Genomic DNA, 15,151 nt, shown 5'->3' on the forward strand with positions numbered 1-15,151 from the left:
GAGTTCACGTGAAATTTCTCTGTTGATTGATGTGCCACGTACATAAGCTGACCATATTTCGTCAAGAAAAAAAAAGACGAATAGCGGTATAATTTGATACCGCTCCCAACGAAGCATCGTCCCGGAATCACATTCGTTAGCCGAAACGCGTTTTACATAGGTTTCTATGGAAAATTGTTTAATTCGTTCTAGTAAAAGCCAAAAATTTCTGCAGCCAGAATCACTGCACAAAAAGACGAATACTGACCGAAGGCTAAGATAAACAACTTCAAAATCAGTTGAAAAAATAATGCAAAGGAAGAAGTTTCTCAAAGTGTGCGCCGCGGCTCGTACGGGCATCGCCAACCTTTCTCACGGGCGTCACGGAGAACTAGAGATATTCGTTTGTGTGCCTATTTGTGCTTTGAAGTGGTTTTTTTATATTGGAAAATATCTACCAAAATATTATGGGGAGCCACGGATGTCAAAAGTTTCAAAGCCATTGTTCTACACTAATGAATGCTATGCAGTCGGCCGTGAGCCATAATGGAAAGAAGAAATGTGTGAGGTGGTGTGCTTACTATATGTGATACATTGATATAGTTAGCTCATTTCTCTCTCAAACACATGCAGATGGAAAAGATAAGCATGTGCAGACTGTTCGGTTTGGCATTACATATTAATTTTACCGTATGCACTTGAAGCCTAAGGCCTTTTTTTCAACCCTCTATGATCTCGTGTATATTTGAATATACATGGCAAATATATAATCGAAAGAAACCCCCATTATATCAATTTTTTCCTGAATTGTATTTGAAAAATACATCTTTTAGTATCATTTTAATACAAAATACGGCTTCCATAACCAAAGTACAATACTTTTTTTAATCTAAAAAAAATGATTCCTTGTCGGTGTCGTTTTTCGAGAGCTGCTAAAATTTTACGTGTTCAGAGATTTATGAAAGTGCACGGAAATGAAGGATCGGAAACAATTCAAGGTAGAAAGTTGTTCGACTTTTCTAAGCAAGATATTATCTATTTATAAGAGATGGCATCCAAATAAAGACAAATTGTATACCTTACCCTTAATTAACCATTTTAGATAATTAAAATGTACACTGATTGATTAAACTGCTGTGTTTGTGTATTGTTTTAATTAAAAATGCACTAACTGCACCAATTTACATCAGCTTCTGTAAAAAAAAAAATGTTTTTTACAATATGTTTTTTTTTATTTATGGGAGTGAACCATAGAGTATTAAATGTTATTTTCTCTCAGCTTATAATCAGTAATTTTACTTGAAATAGCTCAAAATGTGTTTCTGAAAGAGGAAAAAGAGGTGTATCCGGAAAGGGGTTCGGAGATGAAAATAAAGTAACCCTTAAATGCATAATTTTTTTTCGAGATTATATATATATGGTTTTTTTTTTCATAGTCACTAGCAGGCATAGAAAGCCTGGAAAAATCATTAAAAAAATCTATTTCGAATTCTACTGGTTATACAGTGCTTTGAAAAAGCCGTATAGAGCCTCAAAATATCGTTCATAAAATAAATGTATTCAAGTGATATTACTTTCCAAATATATAACTATCTTCTTTATGATTGAAGCTATAGTAAGAGAATAAATTCCGGTCGCCAACTTCAAGGTAAGACCAAAACGCTAACAAAACATTCTAACAAACTAACAAAATGGCGGCCGCAAATGCTCTGCAACAAACGAAGAGTTATTTTTTATTAATTGCGACGTCCACCAAATATAAAGTCTAAATATATAAAATGGAAAGAGTATGGCGTCACCTGATGAGCAAAAGCAATTATTCATTTTTATTTTCAAACTGGTCGCATAAACCGCTTAACTGCCGGCGAAATCTTACACGATCCACTCCCCAGTGGCACCCATTTTTCAATCACACAGTTACTCACTGGAGTTTGATTAGCACGAAAATTAAGCTCACGATGCGACATACGGGGAGGAGGGGGGGAGCAAAAAGTCCGTAGAAACTTTAAAAATTTATAAAAACAGGAAAAATATCCTAAATAAAAAAAAAACGGTTTGCTGGGTTAGTACCGCTAGGTCACGGGAATTTTTTCAAGGCAGGGGGAAAAAAAAACTAAAAAAACAGCCGATAGGTGACGTTGACGTACCAAAGTCAAAGAAAAGATAACGAAAACACAATGCCTTCAAATCGTTTATTACAGCAGTATGTGTTCCACATGACCACCACCACCACAGCGAATAACACATTGCAGGCGAGTCACAAACCCAGCAGAGTGCAGCAGGTCGACATGCACGGTTTACAACGGTGAACTTTGATTGTGGATTAGGAGCGCTAGTTCTTATAACCCTCTCATTTGCATATTTTCACTGAAGTCGCTCGTACCAGCGCTACCTATCGGCTGTTTTTTTAGTTATCTTTTTCCAGCCTTAAAAAAATTCCCGTGACCTAGCGATGCTAACCCTGCAAACCATTCTTTTTTATATCGGATATTTTTCCGGTTTTTATGAATTTTTAAAGTTTGTACGAACTTTTTGCCCACCCTGTATAAACGCACATCAACTAAAATATTCGTTCGTCGAAGTTGTTAGCCGAGGCAGAAGAACGCTAAAAAAATATTCGTTATCCGGAAAATTCGTAAGCCGAGGTGTTCGTTAGTCGAGTTATCATTGCAAATTATATATATATGTATAACTGGTTTAATAGGAATAATTAGGGACCCCAGAATTATAAGCACTAAATATTGTAAAAATATTCGGGCAAAAATGCACTAAAATGCTTTAAGCAATGGCACTAAAAACAAACATTTATAATTGATGTAAAAAAGGAAAAATAACTAAAAACGGCTAAAAATTTTACTCCGTTCATATCAGTTGCTTTATTGCTGTTTCCATATTAGTTTATAATGAATGCATTATTAGACAATCCAAGTTGACACACACTATCATGCCAAGAGGAATTGTGATCCTTCAAGATTTCGTCGGAAATGATTTTATACAACTAAATAGGTAATTATTTAACATGCAAAGTAATGCCACCAAAATTAAAGGACAATAATTTATGAATAACTGCAATTATGCTTTAATTAAAATCTGCTCTTACAAACGATTTGACGGTACGTTGATATTGCTATCTAAGAACTATTCATAGCAGAGATCAGAAGTCACTGTCACTTTTATACATGACAGTATCAATTCAGATGTCTGAATCTCGGGCATTTACGCCTATTTGCGTTTGAATGAAGTCGTTGGGGGGGGGGGGCGATCTCTTATAAAAATAATTACTATGAATTTTCACATTTTTAAAATGAGCAATTGTTTTGAAGTTCTTAATGCTTAAAACATCCGAATTGCGTAGAATATGGCTTCTAGAATTCACGGCTGAAACAACACGAAAATAGACATTTACGACAGGAAAAACGTTTTTGCGAAAATGTTCGAAAATGGGGGAAAAAAGCATTTAATGCATTTTACCTGAATTTCCGGGCTCTAGCAATAAATAATAAGGCTCGAAATCGATTAAAATTTTTAACTGCCTATTAAAAAATGTTTAATCGACTGTTTAATGGAATTTCAATTGAATATGAATTCAATGAATATTTTTTTTCTTTTCTAGATAATAACCAAATAGACTTGTATTTGTCCATGCCGAAGAGTTGAATCTATTGATCATTTTTGTCGCACCACGGTCATTTTCTGTACACGAGGGCTAATTAGACCGGACCTACAATTTATTGCTGATTCCGAACGGCTGGCTTTTTTTTTTATACTCATCGAGAGGTTGGTGCGCTAACGCCTCACGGATTCAAATATTTTCCAATATGGCCACTTATCCAAAATATTATAATTATGTAAAGGAACGTAAATTATAAAACACATCTAATCGATTTCGTCAAATGAAGTTAGTTTAGAAACTTTAAATAGAAATTTCAATCGGATTGACCGACTCGATTAAGTCAACTAAATCATCGATAATTAATCGATTAATCGAAACAGCTCTAATTAAAAATATTCTTTGTTACTGGAAGGAAAGATATCAAGCCCTGGAAAGTCAATGTCACGAGAGTAAAAGAAAACGCATTTGAAAAAAGGTACATACATACCCAATGAATGTGATATGTATCCAACTAAGGAAGGAAGAGAATAATAATATTGTGTCTTCTCTCTCTGTTTCTCGTTCCGAATGTTATTTGCCAGAGCCCAAAAATAATAATAATAACAATGAAATAAAATGTGAATGAGCGAGAGAAATTGCGTCGTAAGCTTTCGAAGGAAATCCGCAATTTCGCAGGAGTTGCTGTTTTTGATGGGTTGTTGTATAGAAACTGCCTCTACGCCTATCAAATAATAGAAGAGAGAGAGAGAGAGAGAGAGGGAATAAAAAGAACAAGTATATAATATATTCATTCCTGAAAGAGCGAGTGTTTAAAGCACGAGTTTTTTTGGATGTCACACACGTTCATTCAATCTTTTTGATTTGTTTTTCTTCTCTTAACAGTTGTTGTGGGTGTAAAAAAGCAAAAAAAAAAGAAGAACCAATGATGGAGGAGAGAAAATTGAACAAACACGCACTAAGCTTTTAATTTGTTTTTTTTTTTTTTTTTAAAAGAAAGAGTTATACTCTTTGATGTTTCGTATAAATAATAAAGTTGGGTCAGTTCGTTACAGGATATTAATTGTGCCACCGAAAAGGAAGTCGAACATAGAAAGCTGCTTTATATTTCATATTTGTTCTTCTTCATATTTTGCCAAGGACGTGTTCCGTAGGCATTTGTTTAATCAATCTTATAACCCATTTATACGTCCCACCCTTTGAGCATAACGCCCGGCACTTTTTCGTTCCCTATTTTGTGTCGTTTCTTGTTTTAACTTCAAGCTTTTCAATTTTCGTGTAATTTATAATTACTAGGCCTCGGGCTTTCATGACCTAAAAAATCTTAAACATATGTGAGCATTTATCACCTAGAAAAACATAGACATATGACCTTAAAATTCAAAGATATGACGTTATAGTTTCCCCAGTATTTCATCTCTTCTTTCTCATTTGTTTAGTTTCTTATTAAGTTTCAAAATAAATAAAAAAATTATCACTTCCAATTAAATTGAAATTCTCTCACTAAATGCAAATGGAAACCACGCCTACCTAAAGCGCAATAACTGTTCTTTAGTGCGTTCTAGAATCGCACTAAAGTTTATGGGATGCAGTTCCAAATGTTTGAATAAAATTGCCATTGTTCAGTTTCTTCTGCGTAACATTTAAAGAAACTATTTGGCAAAGGTTTTTTTTTCTATAAACTCGGTAAAAATTACCAGATGGAGCTATATTTGAAGAACGCTTGCAATAAGGTAGGCGTTTAGTTTCTGTGATCCCGTTGATTGTATCTCAAGCTGAATTGCAATGTTACTGCACATTATAAATCGGTTTTGAGCCGGAAATTTTAACATTTCTCTCTCTCTCTCTAACAAAATACGATACATTAGCCCTTTCAACGGCGATCCGGAGTTATCTCGTCAAACTCGATCTGCTTTATGTTTGTCACCTCAAGATATTTCGTCTTCTAAAGACGTAATGAAGCTGTTTTTACAATAAAACGTGTTTTCCACCCCTCGAACCTATCAATTGCAGTGGGCGGACTCAGCTGTTGTTTAACGTTAGATAGGAAGAGGCGAGAAAAATAGGGAAAGAAATAAGAATACTTTTGCATTGGGCCGTGCGTTTGGCAATGATGACCCTGAGTTTGGTTAGCAAGTCATCCATCGTTACGATACGCAAGATACGCACTCCGTCCTAATTCGTTTCTCTGTTGATGACACCGTCCGCAGGATTCAAAGCTGAAAAGCATGTGGGTAGTTTGAAATGTCATATTAAAACGGTTCTGTCAACCAAATATCGAAAAAAAAATTGATTTTATTCATCATCGATTACGGAAATTGAGAATGTCCCGGAAAACGGGCATATGGTCACCCGATGTGAAGATAAGAAGTTGCCGTTAAAATTATTATCACGAGGGGGTCACACTTCAAAAAGTTTAAAACCACTGGCCTACTTCCTCAAAAAAATATATGGCATTTCGAGGAGGGTTCAGTGATTTCTGTTGTGGGGCTTAAAGGATTGAGAAATTCTGTATATTTACATGCCTGACAACTGTTTATTTTTCGGAAAATAAACCTGGTTGGTATCAGCCAGTATAGAGCTAGTTGTTATCTCTGATTCTTTCTGCGGCGTTCTTGACACGTGCACAGCGTCTAGAAATCAACCAACCAACATGGGCGACATTATTATAAGGCCAATTTAGATTTTCAACGAGTTGGGAGAATTTCGTTTTTTAACCGAGGAAACATCATTTCGTGTATTTAATCAAGCGGTATATCCTGTGACACGATATATAAATAAATATGGGCTTTTCCAAAGGAGTAACATCTTTACTGGTGTCCGCGAATCTCCTCGGGGTCATCATATGCGCTTCGTCGACGCTCAGTCTCGACGTATATAGGTACGAAGTAGTACAGCCGTTGTTCAGTCCCTTGGAAACGAGAACAAATGCCGCCGACGGTGGACGGTACGATGTCATGAGGCTGAGTTTCAGCGCTTTCGGCGACGACGTCGAGATCATTCTCCACAGAACTCTAGACAACGGTTCGGATTCCGATACGCGGCGCCTGTACGAGCTTCACAACGCTACGACCACCGCCTTGGGATACGTGAACAGCGACGGCCAGTTCGAAGGGTTCGTCGAGGTCCAGAACGCTGACGTCGTCGTCGTCGTCTACTACATCGAACGGGCCACGACGCATTCCGAAGACAACGCGTCGTTCGCCGGGAAATCCGTCGTTTACAGGAGCACCGACGTGGTCATAAGAAACCTGACTTCGTTGGCTGTTGACGAATCTCTCAACTCTACGGAAGATCTCGACGGGTACGGGGACGGCGACGACGCCGAATACTTCGAAGGGAGCCCCGAATTCCTGCGGAATGTCGACTCACCGTTCGAGGATGCGGATGAAAGTGATTGGGACTTCTACGAGTGCCGGGTAAAAGTTATGGGGGATCAGGACTTGAGGAATTACAGAAATCGAGATTACAGACGTTACTTGATCCTTCACGTTAAAGCGGCCGACATAGCGTTTAGGCAAACGAATTTCGGGGGTAAAAAAATAAGGCTCGTGTTGCCGGAAGAAAACGATTTTGATGACGACTATCCATCGAATCGGAGCAACAAGAACCTGAGCGGACTGCTAAACGATTTCCGCGAATACCACTCACGTAGGAATAACACGATGAAAAATCTGTGCGCCACCGTCCTCTTCTCGCACAGAGTGTACAAAGGGAGTCAGAACGGAGCAGGATATTATGGGCGGATCTGCTCGGCGAACAATAGCGTTGCCGTCGTCAGGACGCTGGACGCAAACGGAAACGTCAGAAGTTTGGACGCCACCATCCGGACTTTCATGCACGAGATGGGGCACCTTTTCGGTTCCGAACACGACCCGCTGAACGACCGGGATTGCAATGCCGGAAGGGATGGCAGAACGTACATAATGGGATGGACGCAGAAAAAAGGACTTACGAGCTCCAGGGTATTTTCGCCGTGCAGCATCAGAGACATAGCGGCATTTCTGTCGAATGCGAGGCACATGACTAGATGCCTGAAGCCGATGAAGCCCGTCTGCGGGAATGGTATCCGGGAGAGAGGCGAAGAATGCGATTGCGGGAACTTGAATACCTGCGATTTTTTGGACAAGTGTTGCGCTCCCGCGACTCCCCCCAGATCAAACGAACCGCACCTCGGATGCAGATATCGCGGACGTCGCAATCACGCCTGTAGTTTCAGGGAGGACAAATGCTGTACGGAAAATTGCTCGATAGCTGAAGCCGGAGCGGAATGCGAACTCTCAAACGACGGCTGCATCGCGCAATTATGCGACGGCAAGTCCAGGGACTGTGCGAAATACAAGAAAATCGTACCCAACGGCAGCAAGTGTTCCACCGAGAACGATTCTTGCCATTACGGCTACTGCGGCAAATCGTTCTGTCAGGAAGCGGGTTACCGGCACTGCAATTGCTCGGGCAAAGACGCCTGCCGAGTTTGTTGTTCGGTACCTGGAGGATCGTGCGTTCCGGCCAACGGACTCGGAGCCTTCCACGGAGACGACGTCTTCATTTCCTACGGCACGGTATGCCCGTGTAACGGCACGTCTTGCACGTCCACCATTCAGTATTTCTCTTCCAGCGAGTTCCTTTTCGATTCCGTTTTCGATAACGTTACAGTCGGACACGGGCCTCCTAATGCTACGACGGAAACACCGCCGAACCCACCGAAAAGTCTACTGTACTGGGTCGTCAACGGTATTGCTACATTTTTAATGGTAATGTGCATCGTCGGTATCTATATATACTCGAGAAGAAGAAAACGACAAATTGCTCGCGAAAATCTGGCTCATCGCTCTCCCCCGAACATAGCTTTTAGACGCATTAGCGAACCTGCCAGGCCGTTGACGCTTGACGAGTACCTATCTTCCTAAAAGTTTCTGCCGTTTCCCAGCATTAGTCTTCCACGCCTCCGCAGTCCATTAACTGTACATTGTGTAAATGAACTCGACATTTTGCAAGGAATGTTGTGGCGTCTGAAGAACACTTTTTGGCGCAACTGTTTTACGTCAAGGGTCAGGTAATACCTCCCCCTGGTAGGTTTATCGACCCTTCTGGTCAAACAGCAATGTTAAGGTAGTTCTAGTTTCATTCACCAAATAAATACGAATGGATTACGTTATTGCTTCAGAATTTTTCCCTCGACGTACCGCGCGAATGGTACTACGCACGTGGAGTGTTTACTGGAATCACCCTCCTCGTACTTGATTGTCCCATTTTGACGTTTTCAAACAACCTGACGGTATATTCGCAACATAAAGTGATGTAACGAAATAATTTTTAACCCTTTAAGGGGTTTTTAAAATTTTCCCAATCAGCATTATAACTGCCACATTGGAAATCGCTCAACTTTCTAGAAATTAGCATTTATTTTCAAGGAGAAATTTTTTTTCTCCGATTGTGTGCGAGCTGATAAATGGTCCACTTATTTTGCCGGTTTTTCGCAGGTTTGTGATCAGAAGCATTTCAGTTGTGCAGTTTCTGATCAGCGCTACTTACTTTGTCAGTGGTGTTTTTGTAGTCATCCTTGCGCAGAAATTCGTTAGAAATTCCGCAGATGAATGTGTACGAGGTGCATGTATGGTTTAGTAGTAGTGTTTTCCCAGTTTGTGATGAGTCAGCACCTCCTAGACATGGAAGACCTGTTCACGGATTGCCAAGGTTCATCCGTCATTCAGACTATCTAGCAAGTCTGACACATTTTGAACCACAGCATCCTATTTTGTTTCTTCTTATTTTAGCGTTGAACCTTACCCACGGTGATTGGATGTGGGGCATAGAAATAGCCAATCCTGAGCCCGATCGTTTCTTTTCTGCACAACGATGATACTGGCACGTGCAGCGAAATTATTTCCTCTGAATATTCTGAGTAAGGATAGATTACTTGCTGACGTCACGTGCAGCTTACGGAGTCCTTCTATCTCTAGGAGGTGCTGGATGAGCACTAGTAATTATGTCAGCCGCTGTGGTGGTCGAGTGGTCATAGTCACAGACCCGGGTTCGAACCCCACCGTCGACGCAGTGATGGTCGGCTGAAGTATTTTCTTCTCCAACATTAATTAATAATACTATGCTACCTCAAAGAAGAGGAAGAGAGAATCATTATCATTGTTATAATTTATTTTGCAATAAACATAAAAACATAGTAACAGCCACCTTTACTTGAAGAAACATAATAATTAGTTCGTTTTTATTCGATAGATGACAGCAGAATTCCAGCGCAACTTTTGTTTTTGCCGTCGGTAGTTGGTGCGATCATAGTATTGAGCTCTCGTTTTCTTCGTCTTGGTTTCTCTACTTCGGTAGAGATAATGATCAGTGAATGGCGAAATGGTTGCTTAAAAACAACCCTCGGTGATTTTTTTTGTTTTTTTTAATATTGTATGAAACGCTCTTCAGGCATAAATAGGGTTGAACATTTGACAATTATATTACACAAAAAATAAACTATGGTTTCCTATATGCATTTTTCAATATTTTACAATAATGAATTCAGTCAGTGCATTGTCACAATTTGCAGAAGTTATAACATCTTTTACCACATTAGTTTACACATATTTTCAATATCTCGAAGATTACAAATATTCTCACTATTTACAATATAAAATAATCCAAATTTGTTTTTGATATGTATGTGTCAAAATGTCTGTATAAAGAAATGCCAACAGTAATTATAACAAATACAATTTACCCCCCTGTGTTATCATGAAAGTGAAAAAAACAAAACAAAAAACTATGGTATCATACCATATCCTACTCGTTTCCATGCACTTCAAAACAAACATGAAATTTTACTTGAGAGAATTGTAACAAATTGTTTTGTTTTTATCTCATAGGTGGCGACAGGAGTCAAATTTCAACAATGTTTCTGGCGTGATGAAATAAAATAAGTAAAAAGGTTAGGAAATATATTCTCCTCCGCCATCTTCTTTTTTTCTCCTTGGGTCGTGAACTACAGTAAAGCCTCTCTTAACGGACACCCCCTCACACGCGGCCACCTTTCTTTTACGGCAAAATAATATTTTCGCTTTGTATAATAAAAGTATGTATTTCAAACCCCTGATTAACGGTTGCCCTCCTTTTACGGACGAATTTTTTTTGTCCCACCGGTGACCGCAAAAGAGAGGTTTCGCTGTATTTCTGTTCTCTCTTTTATGCCGGTCCGCTAGTAGCAAAAGTTTGAATAGCACTCTGGGGGCGAGGGGTCATTCAAATATTACATAAGCATCGATTGGGGGGGGGAGAGGGTTTGAATGATGATTACGTTATCAACCACCCTTTTTAAAAGTATGAAATATTCTTAATGACATCTTTATTCAGCGTGCCAAAAGAGAAAAACGTTTCCGTACACTGTGTGCACCTGAACTAACATTCTACCTATAAATATGTTCTCTACAAAGCCATTTTGGGGGTCTCTAAATGTTCCGGGGACCGTTCAAGTGCTCTAGAAATGCGTCGCGAGCCGCTTGAGTGCCCTAGAACTATGCCTCGTGTCACTCAAGTGATCCGTAATTATTCCGCAGATCACTTAAGTAATCTGGGAATGTGCCGCTGGTAACTTGAGTGACGAAGAACTGCACTGCGGGCCACTCAAGTGCTACAAAACTGTGCCACATGTGACATTAAGGGATCTCTAAATGTGAAGGTTTATTTTAACAACTGGCTGTTGCGAAGATATATGGTAGCGGAGAGTGACGTCACCCTTGTATAAGTCGCCATCTGGTGGCAGCGTCAGCAGATGTGAGCTTGGCCTGAGGCTGGTCCGGCCGTCCATGTACGGTCCCTTTCAGTGTACACGAGATCCAATTAAAGATTGAGAGATTCGGTGCCTCTGTAGTCTATTGTGGTCTAGGGCGTTCACCCGGAAAGTGAAAGGACGTGGGTTCGATTCCCCGCAGGGGCAGTTGAATTTTCTCTCTTTCCAAAATATATCTTCGCAACAGTCAGTTGTTAAAATAACCTTCGTATGGTAGCGGAGAGTGACGTCATCCTTGGATATCTCTAAATGTACCGCGGACAGTTCAAGTGCAGTGGAACTGTGCAGAGGGTCACTCAAGTTATCTGTAAATGTGTCGCGGGTCACTTAAGTGATATGTGAATGTGCCAATGAGACCCCGCTTAACTGTTATGGAATTGTGCCGCCGTTCACTCAACTGATCTGTAAAGGTCTTGCGGGTAACTTAAATGATCAGTGAATGTGCCTCGGGTGACATAAGCGACCTGTAAATGCGCCGCTTAGTTCACTTTTACAAAATCAAGTTTGAGATGGCAGATAAGAGGTGACCCGTCTGGAGGGGGCATAGGAAGACTCGTCACACCCCCCCCCCCCGCGTTTGTCTCTGGATCTGAATATGCGTTCAAAGAAGGAGTTGCAGCTGAAGAAATTTTGCTGATGGTGGGGTGTGGGGTGGGGGGTCAGAGTTTTGCTAACTTTTGCTGCCAAAGAAGAGGGAAAGGGCCAAAAATGGCTGAAAATCTGCCGATTCAATACTTGAGCGGTCCCTGGTGTAGACCACAATGCCACCGATGTCGCCAGGGGAATACGTGAAATGCAAAATACTGTACATAAAGGTTACAAATGATAAATTTTTACTGAGCAGGCTTTCCATATAGGTATCCACGGAGAATAATTACGGAGATATCCCTTATCACACAAATTATGTCCACGATCAATAATGTATAAAATGAATTAAATAAGGACAGAGAAGAGAGCTTTTACGTCTTCCCGGAGACACCTCACTCATTTTTCCGATACTCTTGCACTCGTCACGAAGAGTGGTTCGTTTTGACACCTTTCTAGCTCGTCGTTCATTTACAACGCAATTAAATACAGTGTCTTCCGTTTCCGCTGGCTACTAGGCATAAACGGGTTTACGAAGAATTATTATTATTATCGCTATAGGAAGAGTAATGTTCGCTAATGAAACTGCGTATTGCCAAAGTGTTCAGTGTGGGCGGGTATTGAATTGTTTTAGTTTCGCTAAAAAAACACAAGCCTCTAATGCATTTATGTTAAAGAGAAGTTCATTAAAGCAATCAATACTCAGACAGACATCAATTTATTGAACACGTCGTTACGAAGAAGCTTTCACGTATCATGCAATATAGCAAAAAACAATAATTTTTCATTATTTTCCAATATGAGAGACCACCTACCTTAAATGCTTATCTGTCATTGGTCGGACTTGGATCGATGAAGTACCTGCTGGGGAGAAACGATTATAATGTTATTTTTAAGACCGTTGCTTGTCTCAAAGACGTCATTTCACTTTGTTATATACAGACCGAAAGAAAATGAAGTGACCTATGAAAGAAGTTGGAGAAGCCTTCTCAGTTGCAGAATGAGTCTGTGAATCCGGACCAAAGCCCTGTGTGTATGATAACCACTGTACCATAAGGAGACTGGACAAGGAGACTTCTAACGCCCATCAGTTCAAGCAAGAAAAACCGAAAAAATAAGTGGTGTTGATCAGAAGCTCAGAAACTAGCAACGTGGTGCTGATAAGAAACTGGCACAGTGAAAGTGCTGCTGGTGCTCACAAAATGACAAGAGAATGCCAAAATAACCGGTGTTCACCACAAACTGGCAAAATAACTAGTACTCCTTAAAAACTGGAAAAAAACTAATTCCTCTGCGGAATTTCTACGCAAGGATGACTGGAAAAACACTGACAAAGTAAGTAGTGCTGATCAGAAACTGAAAAAATTAAATGCTTCTGATCACAAACTGGCAGAAACCTCACAAAATAAGCGATGCTGATCATAAATTGGCAAAAAGCTGACAAAATAAGTGGTTCTGATCACTCCATGACGAAAACAATGCCAAAGTAAGTGGCGCAGAACAAAAACTGGTGAAGTAAGCAGTGTTTATGATAAACTGGCAAAAAAATTGCCAAAATAAGCTGTGCTGACCATAAGCTGGCAAAAAGCTGATAAAATAAACTGGCATAAAGCGTTGCTGATCATAAACTGGCATAAAGCTGACTAAATACGTGGCGCTGGTCACAAACGTACAAAATAAGTGGTGCTAATCACTCCATGGTGCAAACATTGTCAATATAAGTGCCACTGAACAAAAACTGGCAAAGTAAGCGGTGTTTATCACAAGCTGGTAAAAAAGCTGACAAAATAAGTGATGCCGCTCAGAAATATTTCGCGTAATCATGCTGAGTGAGTCATGAACCAGCTTCCTGGAAGATGCTCTTACCTTCCAGGTCAAAGTTGCTATCAATCTACAGTTTTCGAAACGGGAACACGTCTCACAGGATTGCACGAGAAATCACGTTCAAAACAGTAATGGTTCAAAACAGTAATGTATGTTCAAAACAGTAATGTATGTTCAAAACAGTAATGGTTCAAAACAGTAATGTATGTTCAAAACAGTAATGGTTCAAAACAGTAATGGTTCAAAACAGTAATGTATGTTCAAAACAGTAATGGTTCAAAACAGTAATGGTTCAAAACAGTAATGGTTCAAAACAGTAATGTATGTTCAAAACAGTAATGGTTCAAAACAGTAATGGTTCAAAACAGTAATGGTTCAAAACAGTAATGTATGTTCAAAACAGTAATGGTTCAAAACAGTAATGGTTCAAAACAGTAATGGTTCAAAACAGTAATGTATGTTCAAAACAGTAATGGTTCAAAACAGTAATGGTTCAAAACAGTAATGTATGTTCAAAACAGTAATGGTTCAAAACAGTAATGGTTTCCAAAAGAAAAATCATGCGTAACACTAAATGCAGCCGGAATTTCCTCTCCAGAGTCAGCGAAGTACCCGAGGAATCCAGTTCCGGACCCGAAATCAAATGGGGTCTGTCTTTCAAGTTGGCTTCCTTTGCTTTGTATGCGTTAGATTTCGGAAGTGGTAAAAGCAACAAATGCCTCCGCGTGCTCCTCATGACGTTGAGCGCTTTCGTCTACAGCGCCAATTTGTTGCTGCACACGCTCACCAGATACGAAAAGAGTTCGCCAGACATCTTTTCTTACATACAACTGCCGATTCATATCGTATTCTGGTACAGCATCGTCGGGAGGAGCGAGCAGATCCACCAGCTGCTCCGAAACGTGTTCAACGTCGAGAGGAGGATCCAGTGGACGTCGGACGAACCTCGAAGGAGAATACATATCGTCCAACTGCTTCTGCTGTCCATCCCGATAGCCCTACCCGTAGTGGAAATCGTTGTAGTGTATTGGAACGATTCGTTCGTCGACGCTTTGGACTTCTATAACTTTCATCATTATTTCGGGGATAGTACGTCGGTGCACATTATTCTTTTCGCAATGCTGTCTATTTCGATCACTCTGACGCATCTCATGCTTCCCAATGCTTTCTGCGTTTACTACGCCACTATATGTTATGAAAGTAAGAGGATGATACGGAATTTCCGACGGCAACTTTCCGATGCGGAGCAGAGCATCGGCGCGCTCTTTGACAAGTATCAAATTGTGTGCGACGTTCTGGACGAGGCAGAAAACCTACTCAACAAATCTGTGGCATTCTTCACCGTGAAAGTGTTTTTCTAC

General features: G+C 40.1%; 2 protein-coding genes across 2 annotated transcripts in view; one reads left to right on the plus strand and one right to left on the minus strand.

Annotated features, from left to right (window-relative positions):
* LOC149089342 (uncharacterized) overlaps positions 1-4,208 on the minus strand; it is a 38,950-nt gene extending 34,742 nt beyond the window's left edge. The window contains exon 1 of the mRNA XM_089238151.1: positions 4,080-4,208. The gene's annotated coding sequence lies outside the window, so the exon portion shown is untranslated. The remainder of the gene's footprint in view (positions 1-4,079) is intronic.
* A 2,164-nt stretch (positions 4,209-6,372) lies between these two features.
* Positions 6,373-8,499, plus strand: LOC149089344 (disintegrin and metalloproteinase domain-containing protein 10-like). Its single transcript, XM_089240141.1, has one exon. The coding sequence runs from the start codon at positions 6,373-6,375 to the stop codon at positions 8,497-8,499; it is 2,127 nt and encodes a 708-aa protein (XP_089096267.1).
* Positions 8,500-15,151: the final 6,652 nt, after the last annotated feature.

The sequence above is a fragment of the Pholcus phalangioides genome, unplaced genomic scaffold, assembly GCF_987345545.1.
Source record: "Pholcus phalangioides strain wild (caught in Gottingen) unplaced genomic scaffold, Ppha-v1.0 ptg000002l_1, whole genome shotgun sequence".
Taxonomy (NCBI): Eukaryota; Metazoa; Arthropoda; class Arachnida; order Araneae; family Pholcidae; genus Pholcus; species Pholcus phalangioides.

Excerpts from the sequence above, each read along its gene's own strand:
- LOC149089344 (XM_089240141.1), top strand. The coding sequence starts at position 6,373 with ATGGGCTTTTCCAAAGGAGTAACATCTTTACTGGTGTCCGCGAATCTC.